Source organism: Selaginella moellendorffii, unplaced genomic scaffold, assembly GCF_000143415.4.
Source record: "Selaginella moellendorffii unplaced genomic scaffold, v1.0 SELMOscaffold_3, whole genome shotgun sequence".
Classification (NCBI taxonomy): domain Eukaryota; kingdom Viridiplantae; phylum Streptophyta; class Lycopodiopsida; order Selaginellales; family Selaginellaceae; genus Selaginella; species Selaginella moellendorffii.
Window position 1 is genome coordinate 2,545,287 of NW_003314264.1, and position 12,466 is coordinate 2,557,752.

General features: G+C 49.2%; 5 protein-coding genes across 5 annotated transcripts in view; 2 read left to right on the forward strand and 3 right to left on the reverse strand.

Moving 5' to 3' along the window:
- Nucleotides 1-136: 136 nt before the first annotated feature.
- On the reverse strand, nucleotides 137-2,877 carry LOC9655259 (E3 ubiquitin protein ligase DRIP2). The gene is made up of 9 exons (XM_002963684.2): nucleotides 2,757-2,877; nucleotides 2,538-2,607; nucleotides 2,188-2,313; nucleotides 1,983-2,082; nucleotides 1,529-1,794; nucleotides 913-1,258; nucleotides 736-786; nucleotides 611-683; nucleotides 137-510 (listed from the first exon to the last, which is right to left on the reverse strand). The coding sequence occupies exons 3-9, from the start codon at nucleotides 2,294-2,296 to the stop codon at nucleotides 319-321; spliced, it is 1,137 nt and encodes a 378-aa protein (XP_002963730.1). The 5' UTR covers nucleotides 2,297-2,313; nucleotides 2,538-2,607; nucleotides 2,757-2,877; the 3' UTR covers nucleotides 137-318.
- Nucleotides 2,878-2,944: 67 nt separating this feature from the next.
- LOC112342795 (pentatricopeptide repeat-containing protein At2g13600-like) lies at nucleotides 2,945-5,695 on the forward strand. Its single transcript, XM_024665177.1, has 2 exons — nucleotides 2,945-5,621; nucleotides 5,683-5,695. Exon 1 carries the CDS (start codon nucleotides 3,029-3,031, stop codon nucleotides 5,606-5,608), a length of 2,580 nt encoding a protein of 859 aa, XP_024520945.1. The 5' UTR covers nucleotides 2,945-3,028; the 3' UTR covers nucleotides 5,609-5,621; nucleotides 5,683-5,695.
- A 415-nt stretch (nucleotides 5,696-6,110) lies between these two features.
- LOC9655260 (protein ACTIVITY OF BC1 COMPLEX KINASE 7, chloroplastic) lies at nucleotides 6,111-9,309 on the reverse strand. Its single transcript, XM_024668471.1, has 20 exons — nucleotides 9,195-9,309; nucleotides 9,104-9,145; nucleotides 8,996-9,040; nucleotides 8,655-8,947; nucleotides 8,425-8,568; nucleotides 8,248-8,373; nucleotides 8,097-8,184; nucleotides 7,957-8,050; nucleotides 7,816-7,909; nucleotides 7,702-7,756; nucleotides 7,556-7,647; nucleotides 7,322-7,492; nucleotides 7,219-7,275; nucleotides 7,071-7,154; nucleotides 6,930-7,014; nucleotides 6,813-6,874; nucleotides 6,690-6,755; nucleotides 6,523-6,627; nucleotides 6,320-6,461; nucleotides 6,111-6,260 (listed from the first exon to the last, which is right to left on the reverse strand). The coding sequence occupies exons 1-20, from the start codon at nucleotides 9,307-9,309 to the stop codon at nucleotides 6,184-6,186; spliced, it is 2,037 nt and encodes a 678-aa protein (XP_024524239.1). The 3' UTR covers nucleotides 6,111-6,183.
- Nucleotides 9,310-9,423: 114 nt separating this feature from the next.
- LOC9655261 (protein FREE1) lies at nucleotides 9,424-11,834 on the forward strand. The gene is made up of 9 exons (XM_024665186.1): nucleotides 9,424-10,313; nucleotides 10,372-10,458; nucleotides 10,508-10,639; nucleotides 10,691-10,825; nucleotides 10,873-10,938; nucleotides 10,995-11,105; nucleotides 11,154-11,246; nucleotides 11,303-11,551; nucleotides 11,611-11,834. The coding sequence occupies exons 1-9, from the start codon at nucleotides 9,468-9,470 to the stop codon at nucleotides 11,683-11,685; spliced, it is 1,794 nt and encodes a 597-aa protein (XP_024520954.1). The 5' UTR covers nucleotides 9,424-9,467; the 3' UTR covers nucleotides 11,686-11,834.
- A 165-nt stretch (nucleotides 11,835-11,999) lies between these two features.
- LOC9643531 (extensin-2) overlaps nucleotides 12,000-12,466 on the reverse strand; it is a 2,397-nt gene continuing 1,930 nt past the window's right edge. Inside the window, exon 3 of the mRNA XM_024668472.1 lies at nucleotides 12,000-12,466. Within this exon, the coding sequence (XP_024524240.1) occupies nucleotides 12,082-12,466 (385 nt within the window). The 3' untranslated portion in view covers nucleotides 12,000-12,081.

Sequence of the window (12,466 nt, forward strand, 5' to 3'; positions counted from 1 at the left end):
ATATGGTCTCTCCCAGAGATTGATTGGGACCCTCCGAGAGATACTACAATTTTCTGTCCAAAGTCAATCTCCCCTATTGCGCTCTACGTCTGGAAGAGTGTAAGAGATTCCTATCACTGTGGCGAAGTCAAGCGAGTTCTCAAAAGGTCGCTTTTGGAAGTCTGTTTTATCTTTCTTTCGCAAGAGCATGGAAGGCAGCTAAACCGCGTTGCTTTGCTGGTAACAAAGTAGAGAGAGTTATATAGAAGAGCAGTGGACGACCAGTTCCTCACGATTAAACATGGCAAGGACCGAAGCACAGAGGAAGAAGAAGGGCGCTTAAGTCGCGGCCGCGGTGGCGTTCGTGGGGTTTCCTCCGGGTCTTTTGTACGTTAAAGTCATGAGGAGCTCCAAAGATGTGTCGAGCTTGGATGGAGTTTGATCGTCCCGAGGCTTTGCAAGCCAAATGCGCTGGACGTTCTCGACTGGCAGGCTGGAGACGATGGGTTGGCCCCGGCAATTCAGTTCAACCTGGAGAAAGTCTCAAAAACGAGAAAGTAAAACACGAGAAAGGATGGAAGAAAGTTTGCGCTGGTTTTTGCGACGAGTCAGGAGGAGCAAGGGGGCTTACGTCGGTTTCGTTGCCGAGGTTTAGCTTCGTCGCAATATACTTCTTGACCAGCGATACGGGAAGTCGTCCGTCTCTGCGCGTTTTAGAGAAGTCAGTGGAGCTGAAAAAAACACAAGTCGTCTTACGTTATTCTCACGTAGGGTGTTGTGATCGCGGGAAGCACCGAGTCGTCGCTCCTGTGGATCCGACAAGTCAGACGCGAAAGAGAAAAAATAAAACAGAGAGAGATCGAGAGAAAGATGGCCTAGACTGAGACAAAAGCTAGCGAAGCCAGAGAAGTTTCTAAGGAAAAACGACTTAACTGGTTGGCCGCGGGCTTGAGAGCAAACCACACTCCATTGTCCGCTGTGACGACCTGGAAGCGAGGAGGAAGAGTAGCCTTGTAAAGTTCTCCGCCATTGTTGGCGCTGGTTCCACCGCGACGTCGAGGTACGCCTTTCGTCGGCCGGGAGAGCTTGGAGAAGCGTCCGGTGGTGGCCTGCCTTTTGATATCTCGGCCCACCGAGGAGGATGGCTGGTTTTGCTGCCTGGACGATCCTCCGGCGTGGTCCGAGTCCGCCAGCTCGGCCAAGTATGCGAGCGGAGAGTGATAGCCTGCTGCCACGGACTTGCCTTTATCTTCGCGAGTTGGTTTCTTCGCGTGGTTACCTGGAGGAAAATCAAAGAAAAACGAAGTAAGAGTTTACAAGATCATTATAAATGTGATGTCAGGAGACAAAGCGAAATGACCAGCGTACTTATCCATAGTTTACCAGTCAGGCATTCCCAATGAACAAAGCGAGTGCAGAGTGAAAACTTATCTCGAGTTACCAGGCAAATGCACGAAACTAAGAAACCGAAGGACTACTGTGCAATCAAGCAACTTCTAAGATTAAAACTTAGCATGCATGGAAAACGAAAGTGATAAAAGCAACTTACCTGAATCACTGCTCTCGGATTTGTGTTCTTCGTCCTCTTCGCTCGAGCTTGTTATTTCTCGCTTAACTCTCGTGTAATGCTGCTGCTGCGGCCGGCTCGGCTTTCTCCGCCTGGATGACGATGGTGCCGAGAATACACCAAGAGAAGATAAGGACCGCTCTTTTCGTTTGAGACGTGGCAGCGGACTTGCATCGCCTGGAACTCGTACTCTTGGAGCTCCAGGAGAGAATAGCTTGTTACGAAGCTCATCGAGTTGAGGGTCAGGCCTGCGTGGTGAAAACGAAACAGTAAAAGGTAAGCCTCGAAGTACATCAAAACAGTCTTAAGAAACCCATGAAGATCACGAGACAACATGCTTGTTTCGCGGTCCAGTCTAAACACCAAAAAAACTCAACACGGCATCCAAACCCACTCGATCTCAAGGAACTCTGAAACCGATATTCTCAAAGCAAACCTGAGTTTCTCGAGAGGCGCGACACCGAGGTAGACATCACAGATCGGGCACGACTGTGTATCATCCTCGCTGAGCTTGAGATGTATACACTCCCTGCAAACTGCGTAACATCACCCACAAGTTTAGAGAGCTCGTAGAGCTCGTCAAGAATCTTTGATGCTTGTTAAAGAAGAAAAGATCTGGAGTGAGAGAAAGAAGAACTTACAAGAATGGAGGCACTCGCAGATGGTGGTCGCCTCGTCCAAGAGGCTGCTGCAAAGAGGGCATGTAAGGCATGCCACTAGAGGCGCCCTGGCAACCTTGACGACCTCCATTTGACGCTACAGCATCTCTACGCCCATGGCACCGCAAAACCAAAGAAACGTTCAATAGGGTCAGGAAGAAACGCGACGGAAAGATACTTGCAGGCAAGAACTCGTGATGAATCGAGAGCTAGCTCGGTTGCATGGAGGAGGAATCCAGATCACTGGACATATAAACCCCCACAAGCGCTGCTAGATGCAAAAGTTTCTACGTTGAATCACGCGAGATGGCTGAAAGTTTGAGGAGACTTACATGTATATCGCTCGGATTCGAGAGCTCCGCGCTGGATTTCCAGCCCTATGGAAGTGAGCGGCTGTGTAAGCTAGACTCACGATCGTCGTCAAAAACAAACACCAAAGAATAAATCAAAGAGAGAAAAATAACCAAGAGTCGCGAGAGAAGAGAGATCTAAATCTTTCTCCTTGGCGAATGCGTGCTCGATTTCTAGGCAAGCCCACGAGGAAGAACTACCTTGTACGGGGATCAAACGAAAGACGCCACCACCAACACGAAGAATAGCGCCATGGCGGCCGCGTTTCACAAGCTCCTTGGAGGACTTCTTCGTCTCACACTCTTTCTACCTTATAGAAATACAAACTATAGAGCACCAAAGACTATAAAGGAAGAGAATTGGGGAGATGGAGGACATGATATATATTCGAGCTGCCATTGGGAGCTAGTTTTAGGGATTGCTCCATGTCTCCGAGAGAAATCCGTCCGCGCCACCACGATCGTCGAGGTAAATGCATTCCTCTAGCTTGGATGGCAGCCGCTCAAGGAATCCTGCCGCATTGCCGTCGAAATATCGGGATTTCTCGGGTGGAGCACGCTGGAAATCCTCGGTAGCTATGTGTTCTTCGCTAGGGCTAGAGATTGTGGAGGCGGGAGGCGTGGATTCTGGGAAGAGCGGTGCCGGGAATCGCAAGGTGGACAGGGCTACGTCGATTGTTCTTGCGGCATTGAAGTCCTGCCGGGATTTGAGAAAGGGGAGGAAGATCCACGCGGAAATGGCCCGCGATCGCGAATCCAACATCTACGTCGCCACTGCGCTCGTCAACATGTACTCCAAGTGTGGCAGCCTCGCGGAAGCGAAGAGAGTCTTCGATCAGATGGAGGCTCGCGACGTTGTCTCGTGGACGGCGATGATACTGGGCTATGCCGAGAGTGGCAAAGGTGACGAAGCGCTCAAGCTCTTCGAAAGCATGGAAGCTCTGCCGAATTCTCGGGCTTTCGTCGCGGCTCTCAAGGCCTGCTCGGCTCTTGCGACGAGAGAAGCTGTGCTCGATGGGAAGATCGTCAAGGTTGCGACGCTCGCGAAGGCGAAGGATTTGCACGCTCGAGCCGCGAGCGCTGGCTTCGACACGGACATCTTCGTCGCCAACACGCTGGTGGATTTGTACGCGAAGTGTGGAGCCATGGAACTCGCGAGAGAGGTATTCGATAGAGCCGCGCTTCGTCGCACCGTGGTCTCTTGGAACGCGCTGATGCTTGGCTATGCAGGAAACGGCGAGGAGAACGTAGCGCTGGAGCTTTTCGCTGCCATGCTACGTGAAGATGGCTTCCCTCCGGACTCACGGAGCTTCATCGCCGCGCTCAAGGCCTGCAGTGGCCTGGCGGCGAGAGAGGAAGCGAGGCGAGTGGATGGCAGGCTCGTCAAGCTCGAGAGCTTGAAGAGAGGGATGGAAATTTACGCACAGGCTGTGAGCAGCGGCTTCGACACCGACTTATACGTTGCCAGCACGATGGTGGACATGTTTGCGAAATGTGGCAACTTAGTCCAGGCTCGGAGGGTGTTTGACAGAATGGAGTACCGGAACTCTGTTGCGTGGAACGCACTGATTCTCGGCTATGCCGAGAACGATGAGGAAGAGGTGGCTGTGGATCTGTTTCGGCGCATGGGAACAGGAGAAGCTTGCGCACCAGATGGCTCGACTTTCATTGCGGTGCTCAAGGCATGCATTGGTTTTGCCGAGAAGGAAAGCCCGACGCAAATCGATGGGAAGGTGGTGAAGTTCCAGGCACTAAGAACAGGTATGGGAGTTCACTCTCAAGCTCTAAACCGTGGTTGTCATCGTGACAGTTTCGTGGAGAACGTTCTAGTGGACATGTACGCTACCTGTGCGAGCTTAGTGGATGCGCACAGGGTCTTCGACAGCATAGTTGCGAGGGATGTAGTTTCGTGGACAGCACTAATGCGGGGATATACTGAAACCGGGGAGCCAGAGGTGGCTTTGGATTTGTTCCAAGAGATGTTTGGAGCTGAAGCGTGCTGGCCGAACGCTCGGAGCTACCTTGTTGCAATCAAGGCATGCACTTGCCTCGCCGAGAAGGAGCCAGCCAGTGGAAACGAAGAACTTGAACAGGAACCGGAACTTGCGAAAGTCGGAGCTCTAGAGAAGGGGATGGCGATTCACTCTCGAGCTGCACAGGATGGATTAGTGGCTTCGAATGTGTTCGTCCCGAGCAGCTTGGTGGATATGTACACGAAGTGTGGCAGCATGGTGGACGCACGCAGAGTCTTCGACGAGATGTCCAAGCACGACGTTGTTTCGTGGACAGCTTTGATTCTCGGCTACGCTGAAAACGGTCAGGGGGACTTAGCGCTGGAAAGTTTCTCGCGGATGCAAAGAGAAGGTTGTCTGGCGGACTCGAGAACTTATGCTGCTCTTGTCAAAGCCTGTGCAAGCGCCGCCACCTTGGGAGCTGTGAAAGCTGCCTATGGAGAGATTTGCCGCCGGGGACTTGAGGACGATGCGAGCTTGGCAACTTCTCTCATCGACTGCTTCGGCAAATGTGGGACCTTGGTCGATGCTCAGCTCGTCTTCGACTCTATTTCGACTATAAAAGACCCGGTCTGCTGGAGCACGATCATCTCGGCTTACGGTCGCCAGGGTGACACTCAACGCGTTTTCTCTCTTTTCAACGAGCTCGTCGAGGCAGGCAAACAGGCAGACGGTGTGACTTATCTCTGTCTGCTCACGGCCTGTGGCCACTCGGGGCTTGTGGAGACCGGAAAGAAGTACTTCGAGACCATGCTGTCGTCGGGAGGAATAGCTCCTGCCATCGAGCACTACCACAGCATGATCGATCTGCTGGGACGGGCCAACAAGCTCAACGAGGCTGTAGACATGGCGAGAAGCATGCCGTATGAAGCGACCGACGTTACTTGGAGGACGCTCCTGGGTGCCTGTCACAAATGGAAAAATTTGGAGCTGGGAAGGATCGCGTTCCGGGAGCTAATTAGAGTGGATGCAAAGGATTCGTCTGCTTACGCGATGATGGCCAACTTAAGTCCAGCTTCAGAGGAGTTTGAAGGTGGCTGAGAGAAAGCTCGGGGTACTGATACTACACTTTGGTATGCACTTTTTCTGCCACTGGCTTGTTCTTGCTGGAAGAGGTATCTTTGATTCGAAAGGAGAAGCAAACGCTCTGCCACATTTGAGTCCAAAACATCCCGTTGCTCGATCCGACTGTGATAAGTTCTAGTGGTGATAGGACTGGTTCTTGTCAAGAGCACTGATTTGAAGTCTTTGGCCATTCCACTATGTTCTTCGTTTTCTTAATTTTTTCTTGCAGTGATAGAGATTCTTGTACAATATGTTTGGTTCTTGTCAAAAGCGCTGATTTTAATTCCTCTCGACGTACTATGTTCTTTTTTTCTTGCACGATATGTTTGGTTCTTGTCAAATGCACGTCTTTGGCCATTCCTCTCGACGGACTATGTTCTTCATTTTTTCTTCTTCAGCAATAGAAATTCTCGTGTAATTGGACGCGGACCGACGAAATAGGAAGTTTCGTCAGCTAAGTCAAATGGAGCGAGTCAACTTTAGTAAAAGACTCTAATGTATGTATGTAAAGAATGGGATTTTTCATGAATGTGTGTATGGCTTTTCACTTGTTACTTGATCATATCTTCAAACTTATCGAGACTCTTGACGCGTTTCATCCCCCAGAAGATGAACATCGAGAATGCTCCTGTGAACGCAATAGGAGATATTGAGTTACTGCGATTTTCCATAACGAAGATCACTTACCAGCGCCAAGGAAAGAGGCTATAGCAAAGTCTTGCAGTCCTTGGGTGCTCAAAGTCACACCCACGTTTACCAGCGTCGCAGCCGCCACCAGATTCATGGTCGTGGTTTGCAAAACCGAGGATTTCCTTGCTGCTCGCTCGGCCTGTATCGCGATCATTCCTGTGTTATAATCTTCTAAACTTTGTGGAGCGACGATCGCTTACCTCGAGAACCCTCACCCGGAGCTTGATATCGCCGTCCTCCAGCTGCTGCATAAATTTCTCTATGTGCTGGACTCTCATTGGCATCGCGACTGTTGCATCCCGTGTCTGGACGAGCACAAGGTATTTGGCACGAGGACAAAGAAACGGTCAAATGGTTTTTTGCTTACTTCCATAGCTTGGCGCTGGAGCTCCTGGACGAAATCCCTTCTAGAGTCTCGGATGTTCAAAAGCTCCTGTAAATAAAAAAGAATGTTAAGATCCACATTTCACTGTAGAAACAGGTTGCTTACCTGAGCGTATGGAGCAGCAATCTTCGCAAATGAGAACTTTGGATCAAGAATATAGCCTATGCCTGAACAAAAAGAAAACTATTTAAGCATGATCATTTAAAGTTTGTGAAAGAAAACCTTCCAGAGTCGAGAAAGCACGTAACACGAATGTGAAAGTCGATGGGAAACGAAATGGTTGGTCCACAGCAATGGCAAATAAATCCTAGCATTCGTGAGAGACATGTTAGATTGGCTTCTATACGCTTGACATGCGCGTACCTCTCCTATAGCCGTGAACGTTGTGGCTTGATCGGGTCTTTGGCTCGTCAAGTTTTTCAGGAAGAATTGTATTGTCTTTTTCACCTGTTTTTGGCATGGAAGTTAACTCTCTGCTTGAAAATCTAGAATTTCTAGAAAGAAAACTTACAGGTCCCATGTCTCCTGTTGGAACCAAAGCACCCAAGTCTACCAATCCTTGAATAACCTGAGAAATGCTACTATTACCTTTGACGTGAAAGTGCTCTAGTTACCTTTGAAGCATCTTCCTCATACACCGCATAGAAGAGCTCCAGAAGCTTTTCCTTTGTGAAAGACTTGATTTCGCCCATCATCCCAAAGTCGTAGTAAATAAGTGATCCATCAACGTCCACTGCTAAGTTTCCCGGGTGTGGATCAGCATGGAAAAATCCAGTTTTTAAGATCTAGAAACATAACAGAAAACAATAGTGAAAAAACGTAAACAGGAATGTTTCGAGTTCGCTAACCTGAATGAGGTAAGCTTCAATCGCCCGAGATGCTATAAGAGAGCGCTTGTAGGAACCGGCGTCTAGAGCTGCCAAGTCATTGATTTTAATGCCTGCAAGACCGAGATGATAGAAATAAGGCTCGGACGGCTACCAATCGATTGTACCTGGGAGATACTCTAGTGTTATGACCTTTCGCGACGTAAAATCCCAGTAAACTTTCTGCAGAGAAAACCCTTTTCGCGTTAGAAATGCACACTGGAGCAAGATTTCCTACTTACAGGGACTTTCACCCATTTGATATTCCTGAAATCACGTCGAAACTTATCAGCATTTCGTCCTTCATTTATGTAGTCGATTTCCCGATACAAAACTCTGCAAGAGTGATTGTAAGGACTCATAACAAAAACCATGGAATTTACGTAGCACATTCGTCGTAGATTCCCACCCAGTCTCTCAAAGGACCGCCAAGCATCTCGTCCTTTTGGAAGTATTCTGCTATAAACTTAAGATTGCCTGAAACAAACTTGTCAGACAAGAGAACGAGAAAACAAAATCTTACTTAAGTCGATATCGAACAGCTCTTTCAAGCCAGGCCTTTGGATCTTCACCACGACTTGCTCACCATTTCTAAGCACCGCTCTATGCACCTGTTAAAATAAAACAGTTCTTAGAACGTTGATCAACACGCTGAAAGCAAAACTTCGATTTACTTGTCCAAGACTCGCAGCTGCCAAAGGCTGCCTTTCAAACTCCGAGAAGAGCACCTGCATCGGAGTATCCAGCTCGTTTTCAATCATGAGCTCTGCTTTTTCTGGAGAAAAAGCTGGAACTCGATCCTACACAGCACACATAAGCATAACATTCTCCACAAACACCGAGACTGTCACCTGAAGCTTTGCAAGCTCTTCCACAAATTCAGCTGGGAACAAGTCCGACCTCGTCGAAAACAACTGGCCAAGTTTGATGAAAGTTGGTCCGAGCTGCAGTATGGTTTCTTTCACCCACACTGCTATGCTACGCCTCCGTGAAATCTGATGCGTGAAAGAAACCAAACCAAGAGTTAGAAAACTTTGCACAGCGAGATATGGAAAGAACACTACCTCTTTCGTCTAAGTACCTTCTTCTCTTCGCTGAATCCTCCAACGTATGACCATTTGGCGTCTATCAGGAAGAGTTTCGCTCTCAAGCTTAACACAAAGCTCCACACATCGATGGTTCTTTGCAGCTTGCTGTAGTTCTCTTTGGACCAGCTAAAGTTCTCGTCTGACGGCAAAACGTCCACTCGATCGCTCAAAGGGAGGAGCACCGACTTTGTAATCCTAGTACCACTATTGCCAGATTTTTCTGGAAGTTTGAAAGAGTTTTCTATGTCGACCGACAGCTTGATTGTGCCACTAGAAACTCCATCTTCTACGCAGAAACGATGTAGCAGTCGTTAAGAGAAAAACTTTAGCTTACCATTGCCATTCTCCAAGATTTTTCTCAAGCCAGTAGCTCCATTTCCTACGTAAACGAAGACTCAGTTGCTAGGAAGAACTCGTCTTCGAGCGAAAAACTTGCGTTTACCATTAGCGTTTTCCGGGATTTTCTTCAGTGTGGTTCCATTGCCTGCAAGAATTGTTCTAGCAAATGCGAATGAATTCGAGAAGAAACTCACCACTGCGATCAATCAGTGCCGCCCTCTTCATCTCCTCGACGGGTATCATTCGGCTGCTGAGAATCCTGGCTCCAGGAGCTCCATTTTTTTGCTCCTTTGGCGGTGGAGACGCCATCGCGCCTATGTGGATAGAGCGCATCTCTTCTCCACACAAAGACGCGCGACCAAAGCGGCCAAAGAATATGCGGGCAAACAATCTTGGCGCTGACGTGGCACACTAGCATTTGCTTTTTCTCTCACGCAAAGATTTTAGGGCGAGAGAGCGCGACGACGATGCAGCACCAACACGCTGGCTATGGCGCCGCTACTCCAGGTATGACGCCCGCCTATCCATCGCCATCGCCGCCTTCCTACGCTTCGCCGCCATCGAATCCCCCGTATTATCACCCCAGCAGCTACGCGAATTACGCCCCAAGCTCCCCCATTCTCTCCTCCTCCTCCGCGGATTACCTCGCCTCCTATCCCGGATCCACAGCACAGGAGAGCGGCGCTGGGATGTATGCACAGATCCCGGCTTACGCTCCACCGCCGCCCGATCCAGCCACTTTCTCGTATTCCACGCACGATCCGTCCTATTCGCCGCGAGCTCCTTCGTTTGATCGCCTCCCCTCTCACGAGAGATCGTCGTTTGAGCCGGCCGCCAGTTCTTACACGCATAGTTGGCCCTCGGCTTATGGAACTTCCGACTACCAGCTTGGTAGGAGCTCGAGTTATGGTGGAGGATATGGCACTGTGGATGCCGCGGTGTACAGTGAGGCAGCGTCTAGATGGGGATATGAGCCAGCGGTGAGCGAAGAGAATCCACACGCCAGCGATGGAAGATATGGAGGTGTTGCGGAGAAGTCTTCTTCTTACAGCACGGAGAGTGGTGGCCGAGTGGATTACTCTACTGGAGTTTATGCCTATGATGGTGGAAGTTCTCAGCCGTATGGATCGAGGGGGACCGGATCGGCACGGTGGGCTTCCGAGAGCAGTAATCCACTCGGGGATCTGCCGAAGTTGGCCAAGGCTTTGCCGAAAGTTGACAGCGAGTCGAGAGGCGGTGGCGTGCAAAAGTATCACGTAAAGCTTCTACAGGACTCGAGCTCCGTGGGTCTTCCGACGAATGTTGTGTGCCAGGTTTGATCATTACGTTGCGTTTGTTTCTCGATTGCTGTAAACTCTCCTGCTTACACAGATCGGTTTGGATGGAGTTCGACTTGTTGATCCAAGCTCCGGACGGACCTTGCGAATTTATCCTCTCGACACTATTACGAAGTGGGAAGTAAGTTCTGAAGCATGAATTTAGAGAGTTTCTCAAGTTTTGGTTGCAGGTTAATGAGCCATCGGTGTTTACGTTCTGGGCCAAGAGCGCTGTCGATTTTGAGCAACGTAGAACAAGGTTACAGTCCAGTGCTTCCACCACGAATGCCATATTGGATACTTTAACTGCAGCATGTGTTCAGGTATTTGTTTAATTTGTAACCTTGTAAAGTAAATCAGAGTTTTCGGTGTAGCTATGTGAAATGGTTGGGAAAAGTGACGCAGCGAAGGCTTCGATTTCTTCAATTGTCACCCCTGAGAAGAAGTTTACCTTCTCAGAATGGCTTACTCGTTCCAAGGCACCAGTTCAAGAAGAAAAGGATCATTGGGTATGTTTTTTGAATTGGTGCATGATATCCCTATTGCGTTTGTTTAGGTTCCAGACGAAGCGGTGACAAAATGTACAGCTTGTTCGAGTGACTTCGGGCCTTTTCTTCGGAGAGTAAGTATATCGATATTAAGCTGGCATGGTTTCACAGTTATCTTCGTGATTAACAGCACCATTGCCGGAATTGCGGTGATATATTTTGTGACAAGTGCACACGCGGAAGAACAGCCTTGACATCCGATGAAGATGCACAGATTGTTCGTGTTTGTGACCGTTGTCTGGTAAGATTTTGACATTTCTCAAACCTTGACTGACGCTCTCTGTGACAGGCTGAGGTTACACAAAGGCTGACCAACACGAAAGAGACTAGCAACAAGTTTGCATCTCAGCAGTCACATGAAGATCTTGCGAAGAAGCTTCAGGTTTGGTACTGCCTTGAGATATGACAAGTTCTGATTCGTCAAAGCTGCTCGAACAGGAGGAACTGGAACGTAATGCTCCGCCACGGAAGACTGTTGACAAGTTGTCAGGTCAAACGTCCTTACTCAACTGCAGCAAGTGCGGGAGCGTTTCAATCGTAACAGGAAGCACAGCCGGATGTCCGACTTGTGGTTCGGATGCGTCTGGGGGTCGAAATGGAGTAACTAGGAGAACTTCAAGATCAACCGACGGTAGCAGACGCCGCACGCGAGACGTTGCTTGTCCAACTTGCACAGTGCATCTGGAGGTGCGTGGTTCTGTTTGTATCACGTCCGACTGTCGAAGCTAAGCTACTTTCTTGTACAGGTTGAGGTTCCGAGCTTCGGATCGGAGACGGTAGAGTGTGGTGTCTGCCAGCATCCTTTCCTGGTGAGCGCATAGATCGGTAGGGAGGTAATAGAGTGTCGTGGCGATGTAAAGTGGGCACATTGGAGTTAAAATTATTGCCTTTAACCTGTGTCTCAAAAACAGTTCACAATCTAGATAGACTAAAAAACATTTGGAGGCAAGGTGATAAGCCTTCTCTTTCAGTTTTTTCCTTCTCTCTGAAGACTCACTTGTTTTGAAGAAACATTTGGTGGCAAGGTAAGAAGCCTCTCTTTCGGTTCGTTTTCTTCTCTCTCTGAAGACTCACTTGTTTCGAAGAACAGGGTTTTCTACCTTCTACTTTTCCAGAGCTCCACTGAACAGCCATGTCAAAGAGGAAAACCGTTATTGGATTCGGTAAAAATTAAATCTTACATCCGTTATTTCTAAAAAATGACTCCGGCTTTTGGCTCAGTACGCTGGCGGCGGTGGCGACTTGTACTCTGGAGATGGATCATATTTGGGAGGAGGCGGGGATTTGTACAGGTAGACAGGTGATGGATCATACTTGGGCGGTGGTGGGGACTTGTACTCGTACACTGGGCTTGGATCATACTTGGGAGGTGGTGGCGACTTGTACTCGTAGACCGGTGATGGATCATACTTGGGAGGTGGTGGCGACTTGTACTCGTAGACCGGTGATGGATCATACTTGGGAGGGGGCGGGGACTTGTACTCGTACACTGGAGATGGATCGTACTTGGGAGGGGGCGGGGACTTGTACTCGTACACTGGAGATGGATCGTACTTGGGAGGAGGCGGGGACTTGTATCTCGTACACTGGAGATGGATCATA

Bases quoted from the DNA above. Each gene is read 5' to 3' on its own strand.
- LOC9655259 (XM_002963684.2), bottom strand. From the start codon at position 2,296: ATGGAGGTCGTCAAGGTTGCCAGGGCGCCTCTAGTGGCATGCCTTACA. The intron at 2,083-2,187 runs GTAAGTTCTTCT...GATGTTACGCAG, and splicing joins CTGCGAGTGCCTCCATTCTT to TTTGCAGGGAGTGTATACAT. The intron at 684-735 runs GTAAGACGACTT...TAAAACGCGCAG, and splicing joins ACACCCTACGTGAGAATAAC to AGACGGACGACTTCCCGTAT.
- LOC112342795 (XM_024665177.1), top strand. From the start codon at position 3,029: ATGCATTCCTCTAGCTTGGATGGCAGCCGCTCAAGGAATCCTGCCGCA.
- LOC9655260 (XM_024668471.1), bottom strand. From the start codon at position 9,309: ATGGCGTCTCCACCGCCAAAGGAGCAAAAAAATGGAGCTCCTGGAGCC. The intron at 8,948-8,995 runs GTAAGCTAAAGT...GTTTCTGCGTAG, and splicing joins AATCTTGGAGAATGGCAATG to AAGATGGAGTTTCTAGTGGC. The intron at 7,015-7,070 runs GTACGCGCATGT...CACGAATGCTAG, and splicing joins CGTTCACGGCTATAGGAGAG to GATTTATTTGCCATTGCTGT.
- LOC9655261 (XM_024665186.1), top strand. From the start codon at position 9,468: ATGCAGCACCAACACGCTGGCTATGGCGCCGCTACTCCAGGTATGACG. The intron at 10,459-10,507 runs GTAAGTTCTGAA...TTTTGGTTGCAG, and splicing joins ACACTATTACGAAGTGGGAA to GTTAATGAGCCATCGGTGTT. The intron at 10,826-10,872 runs GTATGTTTTTTG...GCGTTTGTTTAG, and splicing joins AAGAAGAAAAGGATCATTGG to GTTCCAGACGAAGCGGTGAC.